The sequence below is a fragment of the Zingiber officinale genome, chromosome 5A, assembly GCF_018446385.1.
Source record: "Zingiber officinale cultivar Zhangliang chromosome 5A, Zo_v1.1, whole genome shotgun sequence".
Taxonomy (NCBI): Eukaryota; Viridiplantae; Streptophyta; class Magnoliopsida; order Zingiberales; family Zingiberaceae; genus Zingiber; species Zingiber officinale.
Window position 1 is genome coordinate 123,587,021 of NC_055994.1, and position 21,213 is coordinate 123,608,233.

General features: G+C 36.3%; 1 protein-coding gene across 1 annotated transcript in view; it reads right to left on the bottom strand.

Moving 5' to 3' along the window:
* Positions 1 to 431: 431 nt before the first annotated feature.
* LOC121981569 (phosphoglucan, water dikinase, chloroplastic-like) overlaps positions 432 to 21,213 on the bottom strand; it is a 32,466-nt gene continuing 11,684 nt past the window's right edge. Inside the window, exons 10-19 of the mRNA XM_042534161.1 lie at positions 20,826 to 21,034; positions 20,599 to 20,717; positions 18,256 to 18,326; positions 18,040 to 18,157; positions 5,257 to 5,343; positions 5,017 to 5,103; positions 4,846 to 4,922; positions 2,492 to 2,651; positions 2,227 to 2,353; positions 432 to 1,729 (exon numbers count right to left, since the gene is read on the bottom strand). Of these exons, the coding sequence (XP_042390095.1) occupies positions 828 to 1,729; positions 2,227 to 2,353; positions 2,492 to 2,651; positions 4,846 to 4,922; positions 5,017 to 5,103; positions 5,257 to 5,343; positions 18,040 to 18,157; positions 18,256 to 18,326; positions 20,599 to 20,717; positions 20,826 to 21,034 (1,957 nt within the window). The 3' untranslated portion in view covers positions 432 to 827. The remainder of the gene's footprint in view (positions 1,730 to 2,226; positions 2,354 to 2,491; positions 2,652 to 4,845; positions 4,923 to 5,016; positions 5,104 to 5,256; positions 5,344 to 18,039; positions 18,158 to 18,255; positions 18,327 to 20,598; positions 20,718 to 20,825; positions 21,035 to 21,213) is intronic.

A 21,213-nucleotide genomic window follows, 5' to 3' on the forward strand; every position in this document is an offset into this window, starting at 1 on the left:
ACGAGTACTTAAATAATAACCTGAATATCTTACTATTGCACCATAACCCAGGCAGCACGATAAATGATAATTAGATCCTATAGATTATACATCCTTTAATTTATTTCAATGCATCACATTGCTTTCAAATGAAACATAATATATACAGAGAAGGTAATGTTATGTTGCCCGACTCCCGTGCACAACTCACTCCGACTTCCGAGCGGCCCCACTCAATCGGATAACATATATATATATATATATATATTGAATTCCTTATTGTTTAGGTTGATGCTCGAGCAGCAATTTATGATCTTAACGACTTCATATTCTGCTAAGAAACTCCTAGAGGAGCCTGATTGCTGGAGATTGAACGCTTTACTATTTTTTTTTTTTTTTTTTTTTTGTCACAATCCTTATATTCCTCCAACAATTAAAACGAATTGCTATGGTTTGAAATGAACTCCACGAATAAATGCCAGATTTCATGGTAATACTACACAATGAAATATTAAACAACCAAACGATTCAAACCTGACTCCTTGACCTTCTGAATTATTCGAATCAGTATATCGCTATATGTAAGCGTCATCCGTGGGTATTTATTTGTAAAACTCATACGCAAGAAAATTTGCACCATTTGGTGATGGGACCATCGACGTAGATAATATGATACTGAAATTTTGCCCCTGCGAATAAAATGGTTGCTTGTCCTTCCCTCTGGCTTCGTCCAGTTTCAAACTTAGCGATTAGACTTGTTCTAGCACAGCTCTAGCCTTAAAGCACCAGGATTCCTTATCTTCAAGATCAACATCATAGATGAAAAAAGATACAAGATGTAACTCTGGTTAAGGTTGGGGCCTTGTTTGAACAATGAAGATGTCTTTGCCAACCACACACCCTTCAACATCCTGAGGGCACCCAAATTTCTGTTCCAGAAAGAAACCGATTGTGGATAGACGCTGACCAAGCTGCCTCCTGAAAATGGGATCGATGGTCAATGGCTTCTTACTATAATCTACAGTCAAACGAATAACTTCTCCATCTGCTGGGCCAGAACTAAGCACCAATAGCTCTTCGCTGAAGTTGGCAAAAGCCAAGGTGTTTACTCTTCCATCAAACTTCCCTGATGAAAGCCTCCATGGGGTGCCACGAGTTCCAGAGGCAAGAGTTTCTCCAAGACCAGGAGCTATCTCTGCTTCAACCAGCTGAGCATCATGATCAGTAGGGCTTACTGTGTGAAGCACAAAAGAGAGATCTGGAAACAACATCTCCTGCACCAGAACTGCCATCAATGCATTCTTTTGAGGAATACCAGCTGCCCGACGGCTTAAAACTGATCTTCTAGTGTAAAGAGAAGCCCATACTCGAGCAACAGCTGCTCCAAAGACATCTGGGGTTGATAGGCTGACATTTGGCACGGACTCATACAAACCAGCTGCAGACATTCCAGCCAAGTCCTCAACATTGGCACTAGATCTTACAATAAAACGTGTATTGGTTGGGAGAATTTTCCCAATGGCTTCCAGTGTCTCTTCAGATGGACGTTGGGAAGAAATCAATGAGTGGAGCTCAGAGCATAAGCCGTCAACTTCTCCATTTTCAAGATTGGCAGTCTCTAATTGTTCTACGAGTGATAGAAAAGATTTGGTTGAACCACTTTTTTCTATAGCTAACTCCATAGATCCAAAAGGAATCACTGCACCTGAAGGAACCCTGAATGAAGCAGGAACCCCTTGATCACTGTAAACTGGCACCAAATGTCACAATCAAAAGAGAGCAAATATCTAAATATTATATGTATATATATATATATAAAAAGGCAGTCCAGTGCACGAAGCTCCCGCTATGCAGGATCCCGGGGAAGGATCCATTGTACGCAGCCTTACCCTGCTTTTTGCAAGAGGCTGTTTCCAAAATTCGAACCCGTGACCTTTTGGTCACAAAGCAACAACTTTACCGTTGCGCCAAGGCTCCCCTTCATATCTAAATATTAGATATGGATCAACAATTTATTACACTCAGAAGGGCTGACTGAAGGCATATTAAGATTTTTATTATGTAGGTTCAAAGAGAACCTAAACAAAGATGTTTTCATAGATAAATTATTTGTGTATTTAAAAGTCCTAGGAAAGACTTCAAAGGAGAAATGTATACAGTTCAGATGGTATTTTATATTTACCGAGGGGGCTTCCTGGAGATAAAAACAAAATAATGCCACATTCAGTATATGAAATAATATGTTACCCTTCTCAGAGCTATTTGATACAGACACAAGGAGACCACAAGCAGCAGCTTTTGCACCAGAAGATTCAGCTGTGGCCTCTGAAACTTCTAGTGAACTCACAGTTCGATCAGTTCGATCTGAAGAATTCTGTTTAACCAGTTGACATTAATAAATGCCATTAGGGGAGCATTGGTGGTAAAATAGGACAGAGATAAATATTGAGACTAGCAACCATAAAGAATGGCTGAGACAAGATTTAACAAGTGTATCAGATATAAGTAATACCTCACTTAAGTATGGCGCATTAGGAATATCCAAAATGGACAAGTTATTAGCTGGAAGTTCATTTTTTGATGAACTTGAAATACTCAATCTTTCATGAGGCAAATCCTCTGTATCTCTAGATGCTGGAAACAATTCAACACGAGCAGATGAAGCTTCCAACCTGTAAATTTGAGACAGTAACATCAAAAAATGAGTTAACTAACCAATGATGTAGTAAAATTAAACTAGTGTCCCTATAGACAAACACAGAAACTAGCAGGCTGGGTGTTCATCCACACAATCCTACCCGTTAAAAGACTCGAACCATGTTTAGGTACTGATTGAACATGTTTCAACAGGCACATATATATGGCTCCAAGTACCTACTTCTCAAACCTAGTTTATAGATGCACATTCCAGTTCAAAGTACTAAAAGCTCTCCCTAACACCTAGCCAATCTGCCATCTTACCAAACCTTTCTCTTCTCACCTCTACAGCTCTCCTTGGTCTGTATTCTGGATTTCCCTAATTTCCAAAAGCACCAAGCTCCTCAATAAAATGATTATGAAAATTGATCTAATAATAACAACTAAATACCCATTTGGTTCAAGTTGAACCAAATTTCCATCAAAACATTATAAATTTTTATTTTTGCTACTAAATTATAATTTTCAAGGACCAATCTTTTGTGCTAAAAAATAATGTAAATTGAATTGTCATATTCTACAATTTCCACATAAGTTTTTAAAACTGGGGTTGTTGAAAGTTAATCTTAATGAAAAATAGTCATAATCATACCAAAACTTTTATTCTGCAACTCAATCTAAACTGGACTTGTCTGATAAACAAAAAATCCCAAACAGATCAAATTTTTGATTCACTTTAGTTCAGATTTTCAATTTGAACAGAATAATGTAAACTTCTAAATAGTGTCAATCTAACATGACCAATACTTAGATTTCTTATCCATTTGATCTTGAGTCAGACATCAATTTTAACAACCGTGATTGGAGTAGCAAATTTTATCCCATCATTGAAATGTCTTCCTTCACAGCCCATGCCTCCATGCCAATTTCAAATTAATTAATCCATTAGTTATCTTTGAACATATATATGTCATCTTAACAAGTTTTCACTCATTCTATCATCTATTATAGCTTCTAAGATAGCAGCGCTTTCCATTTTACTTATATATTGACCTCATATATTCATAACATTATCATCCCTTCTAACACTAACTTTTTTAACATGATATTTCCAATTTGTTCAACGCTATGGCTAAGAATGATTAATCAGACTCCAACTCTAAAACTTTAATTTGAACCCATGGGAAACATATCGTTCTTTTTGAATAATATAAACAAGATAATCCTCCTCGTTGAATAATAATACACAATACCTTAACTCTGGCAAAAAAAAAAAATATCCATATATTGAGTTTAAACTATCCTCTCAACTTCTTTTACTGTTGAAGCTACCTGTCATATATTCTGTTTTAGCTTTAACCTAAAACCTTTAGTTTATGAAGCTTCTCTCCATAATGCAAACTTTGAACTTATTCAATCTGTGCTCTCATCAATGCAATTAACATCCAGAAATGTCCAAGGAGACTTACTAAATTTATATAGTACTAACATAAAAGACAAGAACTTAATAGGAAATCATTTTGTTTCTCTTTATTTTGCTAAATTATGTCTGGGAAAAAATTCATACAAGACCCAATTGTTTTACAAGACTCAGGAAACCTCACTTACACTATGTCTACAAGGAGGGAAGGGTCCGGTCCTGACTTTGGTGGAAAAGGAAAGAGAAAGGCATGTCTAGAGTAACAGTCCTCTTATTAATCGTACAGAGAGGTAGACCGAGCAAAAATGAAAGAGCACCAAAACCCTCTCCAGCGCTTCCAGTCAAATGTGAGCAGAAGCAAAGAAAAAGAGTCAGAAGCAGGCAAAAAGTCCCAATACCTCTCCAATCTCCTTCCCTACATAATATTAGTCTATCAACCTTTCTGCTTATGTTCTAAAAAAATCAACCAACTCTTTAAAACAGGCGTCCAATTAAAATAGCTAACAATATGAAATCTTAACTGCTATCAACTAGACAAACTACTGAAGGTACTGCATACCTTTAGGAGTTGCACAAGGGTGCCTCTGGTAATTTAACCAAAATGATAAACACTTCCACAATTTTTTGAAATTAGAGGAGAAGGAACATATCGTTAACATAAGAGAGAGGGATATTGAAAACTTCACAATAAGAAACAAATTTAATCAGGGGAATTAGATTGTCAAAATTAAAGCGAATAAAAAAATCAATAAAAGTACCCAAAAGAAATCTCTCATTAATTAGACAACACAAGAGTTCAATGAACATACCTAACATACTTTCCTTCAAATTTCCTTATGGAAGCTATTTTATCATCATCCTCACAAGTCACAAATGCCACTTGTTCCTACAAAAGGGTGATGATGAAAATTTCAACTTAATTAGCCATAGACAAACATCTTTCAGTTATCTCAAGTTACATATAGCATTTATAAATTCACCTGTCGAGCTCTGACACCAAGATGAGAAAGGTGGGGCATCTCCTGTAGAAGTACAACCCCTACAATATTATCTCCTGCAGCTTTGACCTAATTAATCACAACCCAAAATAATGAATCTAAACTTTACAACAAAAATAATACTAAAACCAAAAAAATAAGGTTAACATAAACTGAAAAAGTGATGAATGACACTACAAGCAAGATAAGTAAACGTATTAATAACAGTAGATAAATTATAACCTCCTCATCCCCATCAGCCTTATTGACAACCAGAATGACAGGTTTTTCAGTGAATGAAGCCAAAGATCCTGGAACAATACTTTCAACCTGAAATAAGTATAAACATTTAAATTAAAAAGACATCTTTATATGATAAATAGAAACATATTTAGAAAACCAAGCAGAAGAAAATGGCGTACAACACTGACATATGGATGAAGATTAAAAAAGCGTGTATGATACACGATTAGGAGGAACAAGATACAGTGATTCAAATGCTTATTAACCATTGAGAGTCCTATATCATTAATTATATAACTTAGACACTTCATTAAGACTAAAGAACAAGAAAAATGATATGCTTAAGGAAAGAATCTAAAGGAAATACTCACACACAAAATGATGGGACCCACAAAAAGTGAAATGGTGGGCCAAAAATTTATGTGTCTATCCTTGAGCATTTCCTTGATATTTTTCCTTGTGCGTATCATTGCTCAAAGAACAAATAGACTTTACCATGACCAGATAAATTAAATTAAGAAAAATATCTCTTACTATGTTGTATTTCTAACTGAAAATTTATTGGGTGCCCTTACATATAGCCTAAATATGAGTATCATATAGCTATGTATGCAAACTTTGACGTCATTGCTATTGCTAGTGGGAATCAATTTGATGCATTTCACAATTTAGTGAGAATTTCTTAAGAGTAAAATAATTGGCTTCATTTGCATACATAGATTCCAATTGTCAAAATATGAATTGCATATTGATAATAGCTATTATAATTTAGCTATATGGTTAATTATTTGAAAATTCATTCATCCTGGCATTGCCACTTCCATAAGGGAAAAACAAATGCAATTCATGGCATCCTTATCCAAGTGCAGTCATCCAGAAGGTTAAAAGGTTATGCAGATACAGAGTTCTATTTGTAAGATTTCATATACTCAATATATCTCTATATCTAGGTAGAGGGAATTAGCTAGGGTTTTAATCCCAATAATTAATCCTCTCACACACTATTAGAACCATCCTCAACTTCATTCATCCCCGTTGCCTAATCAGTCACATCACGACGAGCAGAGCGTGCCCCCATTCAGCATTGAGTACTTATCTGCTTGGTTCCCCTGCGTTGCATAGTTCTCTCAACACCACACTGAGCAAACCCTCCTGCTCACTCCTACTCCAACCAAAAGTTGCAGCTGTCATGCGGTCCCACTGTGTCCTCATGCAAGAGAGGGGGAACGTGTGATCCCCATTACTAACTTTGTATTTTTGATGTGTCACTCATTATTCTATCCCTGCCTCATAGCACCACAGTCATTACCTACCTATTCTATCCCCGATCGATGACAACAATCACCACTTTCTCTGATCATTTGAACAATGATCACAGAACCATGAGCCTCTATTTGTTCCAACTAGAAGCAAGGCCATCTGCAACCTCCTTCTACTTGCAAGTGATTTTTCTTTGTTCTCTCAGTTGGCCTCCTTCATCAGTCACCCTTTCTTCCTCCATTAGCCTTTTGAACTCAACAAGCAACTCTCTCTGCTTAAATTTTGGAATCATCTACCACAACTCTGATGCCTCTTACTATTTCAAGGTTTATAATCATCATGATGAAAAAAATTCAATGGTAGAACTTATGCCTCCTGGATCATGGCAATTTGTGAATGGATGATTGGTCAGGGTCACATAGAGTAACTTACCACTCAAGCTGCTGAGATCCCTGAGCTTACTGGTTCATTGTAGAAGTGGATAGATACCTAGCAATTGACTCTTTTCTGGGAATCAATTACTGCTAAACTCATGAACATCTTCCGCTGCTCTCATTTTTATTACATGACATTGAAGGAGAGAAATCTGGCAGTCTATTCCAGTTATGCCAAGGTGACTCAGATGACCACTCATGTAAATTGTTTCAAGGCTATCCTTCTGATCTCTTCTTATGCCAAAGAAATGTAGAACCACATTGGTAGATTGTTCTATCCTTCTGATCTCTTCTTATGCCAAAGAAATGTAGAGCCACATTGGTAGGTTGTTCAACAACACATTTCTTCACATTGTGTGCCTTAAATTAAAGTTAGTGAGATTGAGATCTCAGATCCAATGCAGGTCTTCTATTCTTCCTTTATCGAACATGTACATACAAATGTTGCATGCCTCAGCTACTACTTTGCTCTCTTTTGTGGCAAAAGGTGATGCGCTCACCCCAAGCGCCCCTCCACGCCTGTTCCAAAGCATTTGGAAGGGGAGGTAAATTAACCGAGCGGCTTCTCTTTAGGTGGAGGGATTTTATTCCCACAGGGATTGTTCCCTAAGGATTCAATCCTTGCTCTCTTGTGGCAATCTACCACTCGAGTACCAACTCGGCTACGCCTCAGCTAAGATCCTATGGTAGATTGCCTACTTGGTAGTTGATTCACCTCCCAAGAATCATGGGGTGATTGTGGGGGCTAACAAAGGGTAGAGGTGGTTATTTAGGAGGACAAAATAGACAAGTACACTCATTGTGGTAGGTTTGAATATTCAACGGATACATGCTGCTCTCTTCATGGATTCTTCATCAATCATCCATAGTGATCCATGTCACACTTGTCATACTACCCAATCTGATACTCAGTCAACTTGGCCAGGTTGTTCTACTATTATATTCCTTGAAAAGAAGTACTCCCGACTTTTTCAATTTCAGGGCTAGTGCATCTTTTCAGCTAGGTACCACATTTGTCCATTAACATATGTTTGTCACATACCTCCATGTTGCCCCCCTAGATCTTTACTAAAAGGCATCTAAGCATATTTTTGATAACATGCCCATTTTTTCTACTCTCGTACCCCCACAAGTAACTACGCCCATGACAAACTAGTCATGGCCGGTCCCAAGCCCCGCTAAAGGAGGAGGATTGCATTAGGTTGTCCGCTAGCATTAAAACTATAATAAATGTTTAATGAATGGATTCATTAAACTATTGTGTTAATGCTAGGTTGTTCCTCGGAAGGAACGTGTTGCAGGGTCTAACTGTAATTTCTCGTAAGAACCGCTACATCGTCAGAACTCGAGTGTAGTACTAAATATGTAAGAATTCCTGTTACAGGGTCCGACTGTAACACATTGACAAGGACCGCTATATTTTTATTAGAACTTGGGTATAGTATTAAATAGACAAGAGTTCTCATACCATAGGTTAGATAAAAACAAATATGATAGGAAAATTAATAATCTAAGTTTGGGAACATGGAACATAAGAACTCTCACTGGTAAATCAATAGAGATAGTAGATACGATGATTAGAAGAAGAATTAATATTTTGTGGGTACAAGAGACAAAACAAGTACGCGAGAAGATAAAACTGATAGCGAACTCGGGTTTTAAGTTATAGTACACAGGAAAGAGTAAAGTAAGAAATTGGGTGAGTATTGTTGTAGATAGTTCGTTAAAGGATGAATTTGTAGGAGTAATTAGACAAAGAAATAAAATTATAGCCCTTAAGACAATAGTGACGAAAGAAATTATAAACATAATTAGCGTATATGCACCGCAAGTAGGATTAGATGAAGCTACCAAATCAAGATATGGGGATGACTTAGATGAAATATTATAAAACATTTCGCTAAATGAAATGATTTTAATAGGAGGTGATCTAAATGGGCATGTCGGAGTGAAAAAATGAGGAATATAAGAGGAAATATGGAGAATATGGGTTTGGAACAAGAAATGAGGAAGGGAAAACTATATTAGATTTTGCCATAGCATATGATCTTATATTAACTAATATATTTTTTAAGAAAAGAGAAGAACACTCACATTCAAAAGTGGGAATAATAAATCGCAAATTAATTTTCTTATGGTTAGGAAAAAGGATAGAAGGATTTATAAATATTACAAGGTCATCCTTGGAAAACGCTTAACACCCAACATGCGTTAGTAGTGTTGGATATACGCCTCAAACATAGTATCAATAGAAAGAAAATATATATGACTCCTAGAATTAAGTGGTGGAAGTTAAAAAATGAGAAGCAAAATATATTTAAGATGAAGGTAGGAGTACAAGTATTAGGTGAAATATATGGTAATTCTAATATGACATGCGATAAGATGGTATCAAAGTTGAAAATAGTAGCTAAGAGTGTACCCGATGAGTCAAAGGGACATGCACTACTAAGTAAGGAATCTTAGTAGTGAAATGAGAAAGTACAAAAGAAAGTGAAAGAAAAACGAATAGCTTATAAGGAATTATATATTTGTAAAAATGGAAAAATTTTAAAAATTATACAATAATCAAAAAAAAAAAAAACAAAGATGCTAAGAAAGTAGTGAATGGAGCAAAGAATGAAACATTTAAACGATTATATCAAAAATTGGATACAAAAGAAGGGGAAAGATACATTTATAAAATAACTAAAGTGAGAAAAAAGAAAACAAGTATCTTATCTAAATAAAATGTATTAATGATGAATGTAATAGGGTACTAGAAAACGATGGAGAAATAAAATAGCGGTGGAAAAGGTATTTTTATCAATTTTTTAATAAAAATTTAGGTGACTAACTTAGCTTAGGCAATTTAAATTGGTCAAATGAGTATAGAAATTTAAATTTTTATCGTAAAATTCAAACTTCAGAAGTAAAATAAACTTTAAATGGGATGAACAATGGAAAAATCGTTGGCCCAGATGATATTCCGATAGAGGTATGGAAGTGTCTAGGGAAACAAGGTATTGAATGACTTACAAGATTATTTAACATGATATTGAAAATAAAAAAAATGTCTGCTCAATGGAGGATAAGTACTCTAGTTCCCTTATATAAGAATAAGGGAGACGTACAAAATTGTGCAAACTATAGGTGTATTAAACTAATGAGGTATACCATTTAATAATATTAGACGCAATGAGATAATTGTTAAGATAGGAGATGACGAGTTGCCCGAAACCGAAAGTTTTAAATATTTAGGATTATTTTTGCAAAACAATAGAGGGATTGAGAGAGATGTCTTACATAAAATACAAGTAGAATGATTGAAATGGAGGAGAGCGTCAAATGTTTTACATGATTGTAAAGTACCTCTAAAAACTTAAAGGAAAGTTCTACAAAACTGCAGTTAGACCTGCTATATTATATGGAGCTAAATATTGGCCTATGATTCGAGCACATGAGTAGAAAATGAGAGTTGCAGAGATGAGGATGTTAAGATGGATGTGTGGACATAACCATAATAAGAAATGAAAGCATTAGAAAAAAAGTCAGAGTTGCATCTACTAAAAGAAAACTCTAAGAGACATGTTTAAGATGGTACAAACATGTACTTAGACGACTAATAAATGCTCCAATTGGCCAATGTGAAACTTTGATAAATACACATATCAAACGAGGAAAATGAAAAATAAAAAAGACTTGGTTAGCGACAATAAAACAAGATAAAATTTATTTAAGTATAGATGATGATATAATAGGAGATAGAGTTCAATGATGTAAAAGGGTCCATATAGCCGACCCCACCTAATGGGATAAGGCTTGATTGTGTCGTCGTCATCATACCCCCACGAGTCCTACCCGTGTCTTGAGAGTCAATGAGTCTCACTTATTGATTAAGTGCAATGAGATGTTCCACTTTCATCTCCGCTCCACTTGCCATATTTCTTTTATGTTCTTGAGTTTCTATTGAACTTATTGTATATTAGTCAACTTACTAGATCTTTGAATTACTCTATCATGTTTGATGCTACTCCTATTTCTATCAAAAGTTCAAGAATAAGCAAGATGGTTAGCGTAGGGCAAGGTATGAATCTCATGGACATTACCAATTACATGTCCCCTCGATATCAACAACTTATTTAGAAACACCCTCTTATCTCCAACTACATAGTCATCTTGGTCATCCTTCTCTTCAACACTAAATAATTCTTAGTCTTTTCGATCTTCTTGAGCATTAGTCCTATCAACTGTGTAAGCATATTAGGTCCACTTTCTCTAGAAGCATCTATAAACATGCCTTGATCCTTTAGCTTTGGTTCATTCAAATGTATTTACTCTACTTTTAGTTTCAAATATTTTGAACTTTCATTGATGGCATGTCCATTGTTTTCATTTTATGCTGAAGTTAATAATCAATTTGACATTTCTATCAAGATTCTATGAAGTGATAATGCTAAGGAATATTTCTCTTAGGACTTCCATTCATTCCCATCTTGCTATTACATTCTCCATCAGTTTTCATGCTCTCATACGCCTCAACAAAATTGTGTGACAAAACAAAATAATTGACAACTTGTTGAAATGCTCAAATTCTACTCTTGCTACCCTTTTTGTTCTTGAGTGATGCTATTCAACTGTATGTTATCTCATAAATCATATGTGAACCTCCACTCTTTATGGTGGGTCTCATCTACTTACCTCTTTTTCTAGAGTGATATCTATCCTCTTCCACCATAGGTTTTTTAGATGCACTTGCTTTTTTCATCTCGTGTCTTTGGCCGTGATAAGCTATCACCACATTCTCTCAAATGCATCCCTTTTGGTTATTCACACCTAAAAAAAAGCAACCGTTGATGCTCACCTAAGTCTCGCTGTCTCTTTATCTTTGTTGATGTGCCCTTATTCAAGTCCACTCTTTTCTAGTCATCTACATCATCCCTGCCTAAGCCAATCAAGGAAGGTTTTCCGATTCCTACACCACCATTACTCCAGCTGCGAAACTTCCTCCACCTTTTGAGGCTCACATCCAGAGATGCATCTTATGAGGTTCAGCCACTTAAGATGCCTCTTTTCCACAACGTGAAGTTACATCAACACTTTCTCACAACTCTCGTACTCTCTGGCCACTGACAGCCATCCCAAATCCCCCACCCCCTAATTAGGACATTCCCATTGCTTTTACAAGGGCACTGATAAGTGTGCCACTGTCTCATTTTATTCTTATGTTTTGTTGTCACCCAAATACTTTATCTTTGTTTCTTCTTTCTGCACATTATCTATTCCTAACAATGCCTTAGAGGCACTTTTGGATTCTAGATGAGAACAAGCTGATGAACGAGGTAGATGTTCCAATGGAATTTAGGAATTGATTTATCTTCCTCCTGGGAAACCTACAGTGAGCTACAAACAGGTTTTCACAGTTAAATATTCACCAGATGACATTGTCGATCAACTTAAGCTAAGGACAACACCCAGATTTATGGTGTTAATTAATTTCATATTTTCTCTTCAGTAGCCAAGATTACTTTAGTTCTTCTCTCATTGCTATCTTTTAATGGACCATTCATCACATCAAAAATGTCTTCCTCTGCAGTGATCTTCCGGAGCAGGTCTATATAGGCAACTTTCAGATTTATAACTCAAGGGAAGAATTCATTGTATGAGCTAAAACAATCTCCAAGAGCTAAGTTAGAAAGTTTCTGTGAGAGCTTAGTTTATAAAGTTTAGTATTCCTTAATATCGCATGGCCAAAAGCGGTATACACCAATCAGTCTTCCATCTTATGTCTCAATCAGGGAGTTGTATTCTCTTTATTGTCCAAGTGAAATGATATTATCATTACGGGTGATGATGCTACTTGAATTGCACAGTTGGCACTTTATAACCATCAACATTTCAAGATAAAAAACTTAGGTGAAATACTTTCTGAGAATAGAAGTTGCTCCCTTAGGGGGAGATGCTTGGCATGATCAGGAGGCTGGCATGCTAGAGACTAAACTAACACATCTGTGTTCTAAAATGTGCGTTAGGCACCACCTAGGCGCTCGGCAGGCGGCCAGCCTAGGCGACCTAGCCGCCTAGGCGAGGCTCGGCGGCACCCTAGGCATCGTGGATTTTTTTTTTTTTTTTTTTTTTTGCGGTTTCAAGCTCTAAATCCTCGATCCCACGCCGTTGTAAATCCCCGACTACCTCTCGCCTCCTCCGGACGATCAGTAAGTTTTTAAATTTATGTTATGTAATTTTTTTTGTTTTTTCCACCCGCGACGCTTTCGGCGCCGTGGGAAGCCGGAAGTTTCCGACGACATTGGACGCTTCACCGAAGGCTTCCGATGGCGCCAATAGCGTCACGAGATGCGTCTGGCGTCGTGCGATGTTGGCTGGACGTGCCCCCAACGCTTCTGGCCCTGTCAGAAGCCTCCAGCAAAGCTACCGATGCCGCCGAAAGCTTTCGGCGACGCGTCCTCCGCCGCCGGAATTTGGCGCAAGTGCTGTTGAATGCGTGTGGCAACAGCGACAGTGTTGCGAGTTATTGCATGATTTTTTTTTATAATTAATTTATTATTTATTTAATTCAACACTTCCTCAGTTAAATAGGGTAATTCAAATAGGCTTTTATGCACCCGAATTAAATTATCTCAATAGATTATAAAAAATAGATTTAAAATTTTAAAATTTTAATAAATATTATTAATTAATTTAGATTTTATATTTAATATTAAAAAATTCTAATAAATTTTATTAATTCAAATAAATCATATTTATATTCATAATTTTATATTTAAATTTTTAAAAAATCTAATAAATTTTATTAATTCATATAAATTACATTTATATTTTGATAATTTTTTTTACGAATTATATAAATAATTTTTACTAATTTATATCCTATAAATTTATTCTTAAATCACTTTTCAGGTTATCACAATTACAATCTTCACAATGGCATGATATTGTCCACTTTGAGCCTAAGCCCTCATGGTTTTGCTCTTGGGCTCTACCCAAAAAGTCTCATGCCAATGGAGATATCTTTTCTCTTATAAACCCATGATCTTTTCCATATGTTTTCAATGTGGGACTATGTTTGCAACCCCAACAATCTAACCCTCAAACAAAGGACCACAGGCTTCCTACGTCCAATCCTCGACCCACCAGGTCTTCTTGCCCCTCGGTCCACCCGACCTACTAGGACTTCCTTGCCTAGCCACAACTAGGATTTCCTGCCTGGTGTCTAATCCTCTTGATCCGAACATAGGAGCCCCCCTTTCTTTGTTCGAGGTCAATATTGTACCTACATGGCTCAATCAGATCATAGCTCTTGTGCACAGTCAGCGGTTAAACCTTCTGGCAGTCCAGGCTCTGATACCAATTGTAGGATCGAAAAGAATTTAGATATCTCCACAATGGCATGATATTGTCCACTTTAGGCCTAAGCCCTCATGGTTTTGCTCTTGGGCTCTACCCAAAAGGCCTCATGCTAATGGAGATATCTTTTCTCTTATAAACCCATGATCTTTTCCATGTGTTTTCAATGTGGGACTATGTTTGCAACCTTGCAACCCCAACAAATTGATCCTAAGAACCTCGATAAAATTAAATGTAAATTGTGTAAAAAATGATGTTAGGGGAGTGTATAGGATCAAGGAGCACATAGCAAATATACCTGAAAATGTATCTGGTTGTCAAAATGTATCTCAAGAAGATAAAAATAAGTACAAATAGGCTATTTTAGAAGGGAGGAACAGAATAAAGAATAAAATAATAGAAGAACAAAATTGTAGAGCAGAGGTGACTATTTCTTTAGACGAAGAAGGTCCTGAAATTGAAGGAATAGATGGACTTAAAAAACTTCTTCTACTTGACCCCATGGATAGATATGCATCGGCAATAGCTTCAAAAAATGCAGGTTCTAGTGGAAGTAATGTGTTTCGCTAAAAAAATATAAACGAGACTCTTTTCAAAAAGAGAACTCAACAAGTTCAACAATATATTAGGAGATGAGTTTATGAAAATGGAATCTCATTCAATGTTGTTGATAATGATAGCTTCAAGCAACTAATAGAGGCAATGGATTAATTTAGATCAGGATTGAAGCCTCCAACTTAGTATCAACTTAGGGAGCCACTATTGAAAGCTGAAGTTGAAAGAACAAAGTAACTGCTAAAGAAACATGAAGAATAATGAGCACAGAATGAGTGCTCGATCATGACAGATGCATGGAGTGATAGAAAAAGAAGGAACATCTTAAATATGTGTATTAATTGCAAGCTGGGTACTATATTTTTAGAGTCTAAGGAGTCTTCAGATGAGGTACATACAGCTAAACTTATTTTTGAGTACGTTGACAAGTGTGTTGAACAAGTAGGAGCTCATAATATTGTTTAGATTATAATAGACAATGCCACCAACAATATGGCTGCAACTAAATTGATGAGAAAAAAGTGACCTGGAATCTTTTGGAGTTCATGTGCACTCACACTATTAATCTCATGCTTGAAAGCATTGGAAAGCTTCCACGATATAAAAAGGTTATTAAGCAAGCCAAGTCTTTTATCATCTTCATTTATGTTCATCATAAGACTTTGTCATTAATGAAAAGATTCACAAAGAAGAGAGGCATAGTCCAGCCAGGGGTTACCAGATTTGCATCAAATTTCCTCACGTTGCAAAGTTTGATTAAAAAAAAATCTAGTTTAAGGGCCATGTTTACAAGTGATACGTGAGAGAAATGTAAATGGTCAAAAACAAACAACGAGAAATTGGCTTACTCTACTATGATGAGCATGAGTTTTTGGAATGGTGTGATATTTTGTTTGAAAATATTTGCTCCTTTGGTAAGAGTTCTTCGATTGGTAGATGGAGATAGAAAGCCATCGATGGGGTTTCTATATGGGGAGTCTTTTCAAGTTAAATAAAATATCATGGTGGCTCTGAACAACGTGGAATCAAATTATTAGCCTATCGTAGTGATTATTGAGTCAAAAATGAAGGATAGACTTGATACATAATTACATACCACTCATTTTTGTTGAATCCTTATTTTTACTATAAAGATAGTTCTATTGTTTTTTATAAGGAGGTCGCGATGGGATTTTTTAATGCATGAAAATTTTGCATGCCAATGAGTTAGATCTACATAATACAATTATTAACAAGAAATTGGCAAAATACAGAGACAAGACTAGGTTATTTGGAAAAACATTAGCAACAAAAGCATGTGAAAAAAATGATGATACATTTGATCCATGTGTATGGTGGAGTACATACGATGCTCACACACCGAACTTATTAAGAGTGACATTGAGGATACTTTCATTAACTACAAGTTCATCTGGGTATGAAAGAAATTGGAGTGTATTCGAAGGAGCAAGTTTTAAACTTTAAGTCTTTAATAAAGTACGTAGTAATTTTTAAAGTTTTATATTCATACTTACTATAATATTTACACTTTCTCTCTTTTTCAAATTCATATAAAGAAAAGAAATAGGTTGGATGTCAACAGATTGAACAATCTAGTATTTGTCCAATTTAATGCTAGATTGTTGAACAAATAAAAAAGAGAAAAAGAAAGGAATGTCGATGTCCTTCTTGCAAAAGATGCTTCAAATGCACAAGGTTAGATTGTGGATGGTGGAGAAGATGATGAAGTTGAACTAGGTTTTGAGCTCACATGGCAAATAGTTGATGAAGCAAGTGGAGCAGATGAAAATCTATAACTCCAAAAAAGCTCTAGAGTGAGAGAACTTCAAGAGAATAATTTTGCATCCTAAGAAGAAGAGGAGGATCACAATGATGATATTGAGTTTATGTCCGATGAAGAACAAGTTATTGAAAATTATGGATAAGCAGAAGTAGAATAAATTGATGTTGAGTTTGTGTCCGATGATAATGAGTTTGTGTCCAATGATATTTTATTAGTTGTGTAATTTTGAACTCAAAAGGGAGTCTTGGCTCAATGGTAAAGTTGTTGCTTTGTGACTAAAAGGTCACGGGTTCGAATCCTAGAAATAACCTCTTGCAAAAAACAGAGTAAAACTGCGTACAATGGATCATTCCCTGGGACCCCGCATGTTGGGAGCTTTGTGCACCGGCTGCCCTTTTTTTGTAATTTTGAACTCATTTTAAATTTGATGTTATTATACTAGAGTTATTATAATATGTGAATCATTATGTAAATTATGTTGATGCCGAAGAATCCGTCTAGCGGCGCTTAGTTCCCGCCTAGGCGGCCTAGGCACTAGGCGTCGGTCTAACACCCGACTAGCGCTTAGGGAATTTTAGAACCTTGTAGTACATACTCCTATAGCCTAAGGCAAGGGGAGTCAACCTTTGGAAATACAATTGTTGATGGAAAAATTGAATTGTCTCACAACTAGACATAGACCTGACATCTCATTTATTGTTAGTGTAACCAACCATTTCCAAATAGTCCATGTCATGGTCACTGGGTAGTAGCCATGTGGATCCTATGATAGGTGAAAATTGATATGGAAAAGATATCTTATTTTAAGATCGAGATCATTTTCAGATTATGGGATACTCGAATGCAGATTAGGCAAACTCCCAAATGAAAAAAAACAGTGTCCATGTGAATATCTTGTCCACTTAGGATGCATCTTATTTCCAAGCAAACAGCAGCGGCAAGGTCGAGTGTAAAGGCAAAATATACTGTCTTAACAATGTGTGAGTTCATTTGAGTTAAAACATCTTTTCCAAGTTGGGATGCTCACCTATTTAGCCAATAAAGTTGTATTGTGACAATCAAGTTGCGATACATATAATTTCAAATCTCATGTTCCATAAAAGGATAAAGCATATAGAAATTGTTGTTCGCTTCATTAAACAAAATTACAATCTAATGAGATCATATCTTTTGTTAGTTTCAGTTAGTTAGCATATATGTTGATCAAATCGTTAAGAGGGCTTAATGTTGGATATATATCTCTAATAAAATCTCTATAATATATATAAAAAAACTTGAGGGGATTACCATGGGTGTTTATGTAAAGTTACAATTTGATTTGTAATTATAGGGATTTGTTCCTAATAATTATTCCCCGTACATGTTTCATACAAATGTTATATCATCCTAATAAGTAATGTTTAATACCTGCAAAAGGGTCCCATGAGCCACTCCAGGGACAAGAACATCCCAACCTGAGAATCCCAATGCATTCCGTACAGATTTTAGAAGAAGGGTGCAGAGCTTAGACACCTGAAATATAACACTGAACAAAAACAAAAAAAATGAAGAACTAAAACAGCTAAAATTAAACTTGTAGATATTTTGGATTAAAAGAAGACTCAAGCTTTAAGAAGGCAATACCCTGCACGGATTTCTGCTTCGGTGTATGTCCTTACAGTGTTCTCAGGGATTCCAAGTGCTTGACCTAGCCTCTGCAGATAAAAAAGAATTAAAAGTTTTAAATAGTAGCTCAGCTCTAAATATCAAACATCAGCAAACCTTTTTAGGATATGAGTAGAACCAAGATAAAGGCAATGAAGGAAAAGTGCAAACAAAGATTATGATATTAAACTGGTAGCCTGAGTGTCCTGCTGCCAATGAGATTTTGCATAAAGAACATTACACATTTTCTGAAACATAATAAATTGCACAAGGATGCAAAAAACTGAACAAAATTTGGAAAAAGGATGAATCTACATTCATAAGCATGTTTAGTAGGAACAAAAAATGGAGCTTTCCCGAAGAGTAAAGTAGTTACTTGAATAAATCCTAAAATGTATTTTTTTGCAGAAGATCAATGAATATGCAAGCATGAATAACATGATAATAGTTCATCTGGAAGAAATCACTTCTTAAACCACAAGGTGATACAAGTCACTTCGGGCACATTTCATTATAATTTGGATCATGTTAGTTAGGACCACAAACAAAAAGTTGTTTTTACTATCAATGTTCTCTTTATGAAAGAAAGGTAATCGAGTCTGCCTCACAAATATTGTTAAGAAAGTATATACAAATGTGTACAAGGATAAGAGAGAGTGATATTTAAAGAAGGATGTACACTGTACATTTGGAGACCAAAAAAGTACAAAAAAAGAAATTTTCTAATAAAATGACAACGGTATCCAGGTGAAGCATGTCATTAGGAGGTTTATTAGAAGCAGTTGAATATTGTGCTCGGCAAGCATGTTTCTAAGCCTTTCATTTATATTTATTTCATACAAACCTAGTGCATCCAAGATTAAGCCGCCTCTCATCAAGTGCAAAAAACTTTTAAAGCCATAGTGGCATTGGCATCTCTTCCCAAGAGATAGTGAGGGCAATCTGGTAAATGACCAACTGAAACTAACACATGAACAGGTGAAAAATAAGTGATTTTGTGTTTCATTGACAACGTGAAATGGCAACAAAAGGGATTGACATGTAAGCCATGAGGAAGTAAGCAGTATACTTTTTCCAGGATAAACCAACCAATCGTATTCTTGTACACAACAGATTTTACAGAGACTAAGGTGCCAACCAAAAATAAACTACTCTAGATTAAAGAGTTCTGGAGGAAGGTGCCAAATGAAATGAACTTCTCAAAGTTTAAGAACTTGACAGGAGGCTATGAAGAATAGCTGAAAGGGAATTCTACAGTTAGGGAGGGCCACCTGAAGAACGAGTAGCAGGGCAAGCATCTGATCCATTGGTACTGCATGTCTAGGTGATGCACTATGGAAGGCATTAAGATCATGTCGTTGAGTGATAGAGACCATGGGGAATGTGCAATCACTGTTTAGATCTAAGAACAGGGAGAGAAGAAATAATAGGAAGCAATGTTTGAAATCTCATTCCGAGCCAGAGTTTCAATCCCGCACAGAACAAAACATATCAGCTATGTTAGGTGCCAATAACTGATGGTTGTGTCAAGTGCCAATCTTAGGCAGAGGAGACTTACACGGAGGAGTAGTTGCATACCCATGAAAGTCCTCACGGACCAATCAGGAACCTCAAGAAACATCGCCTCTTGAAAGTCGTTGTCGTATTGCCACCATTGTAAAGCCCATGAAAGCCTTAAGGGATGCACGACATAGCCTAGTTGTCCTCCTCCATAGAGTTTACATCTTGTGGAAACCTCCTACAATTGCTGTCATCCTCGTATGTCACATCGCCATCTTCATAAACCCCCACAAAAGCCTAGTGGATGCTTGGCACAACCTTGTTTTCCTCCTCTACCTAACCTTTATTTTGGGGAAACCTCCCGCACCTACAGTAGTGGCCATCCTCGAGTGAACCCTTGGCTATCACTTGGGCTGTCAAGGACAAATTTCATTCATCTTGAAGAGTTTCGCATGTTGGTCAACAGATCGAATGAGATGCCTCACCCATACCGATTGGCATGAAACAATATTATAAAGTATAAACCATGACAGCAAACAGTATTAATAAAAGTAGAAAAGGATAGAAGGGATGTGCATTGATAGAGAGCAAGAAATGAGTGTGGCACCACTGATCAAAGAGTGTTGGAACTTAGAAAGTGAAAGGATATGCATGGAGAGATTGTTCCATCTTAAGTTGGTCATGCACATGATTCTTCACTTAAATCCTGATCAGCTTGAAAATAAAAAGATTTTGCAGGAAAGAAGCAGGTATATCTTGACTGTTAACCCATTGAGAAATAATAATTCAAAATTACACAAAAGTGATTAATAAATATCAAACCTGCACTTTATCAGGGAAAATTTGTAAAAGTGCATCAGAATATTCTTCTGTTAACCTTCTTGTTCTATCTAAAGTAGCCTTGAGTCTCAGTGACCAAATGTACTTTCCTTCCTCACTTCCTAATGATAAATCAATAGGCAACAGAAGGTAAAGTATTCAGTAAGTATTAAGGGAAAGAGAAAGAAAAACGCAACTCTAAACCAAATACACAACAGAATTAAAAATACCTTCTTTGTCAGATATGCCTTTTTGTAGCCAAGACAGAAGCTCATTCTGTATAGCATTGCACTCCTCTAACTTCCAACCAGAAAGGCCAACTTGGCGTAAACCAATGTTTAAGGCAACAAGTGGATGAGCCCAAGGACTGATATTTTTAGATCCTACATTATCAGCAAGCCAAGACGATCCTCCCATCTCTTCCAGAATATTAACAAACCTGGAAAGTGAAAATTGAAAAAATTAACCACAACATGAACTAAAGATGGCAATAGCATGGTATAAAATATCATGGTGTGCTAGTCGGCACGGGCGGAATCTATTGTTCCATTGGTCAATGAGCACCGGAGTAACGAGGCCGCCGTGACCTCGTGGCGACCTCGTGAGGTTGCAAAGGAA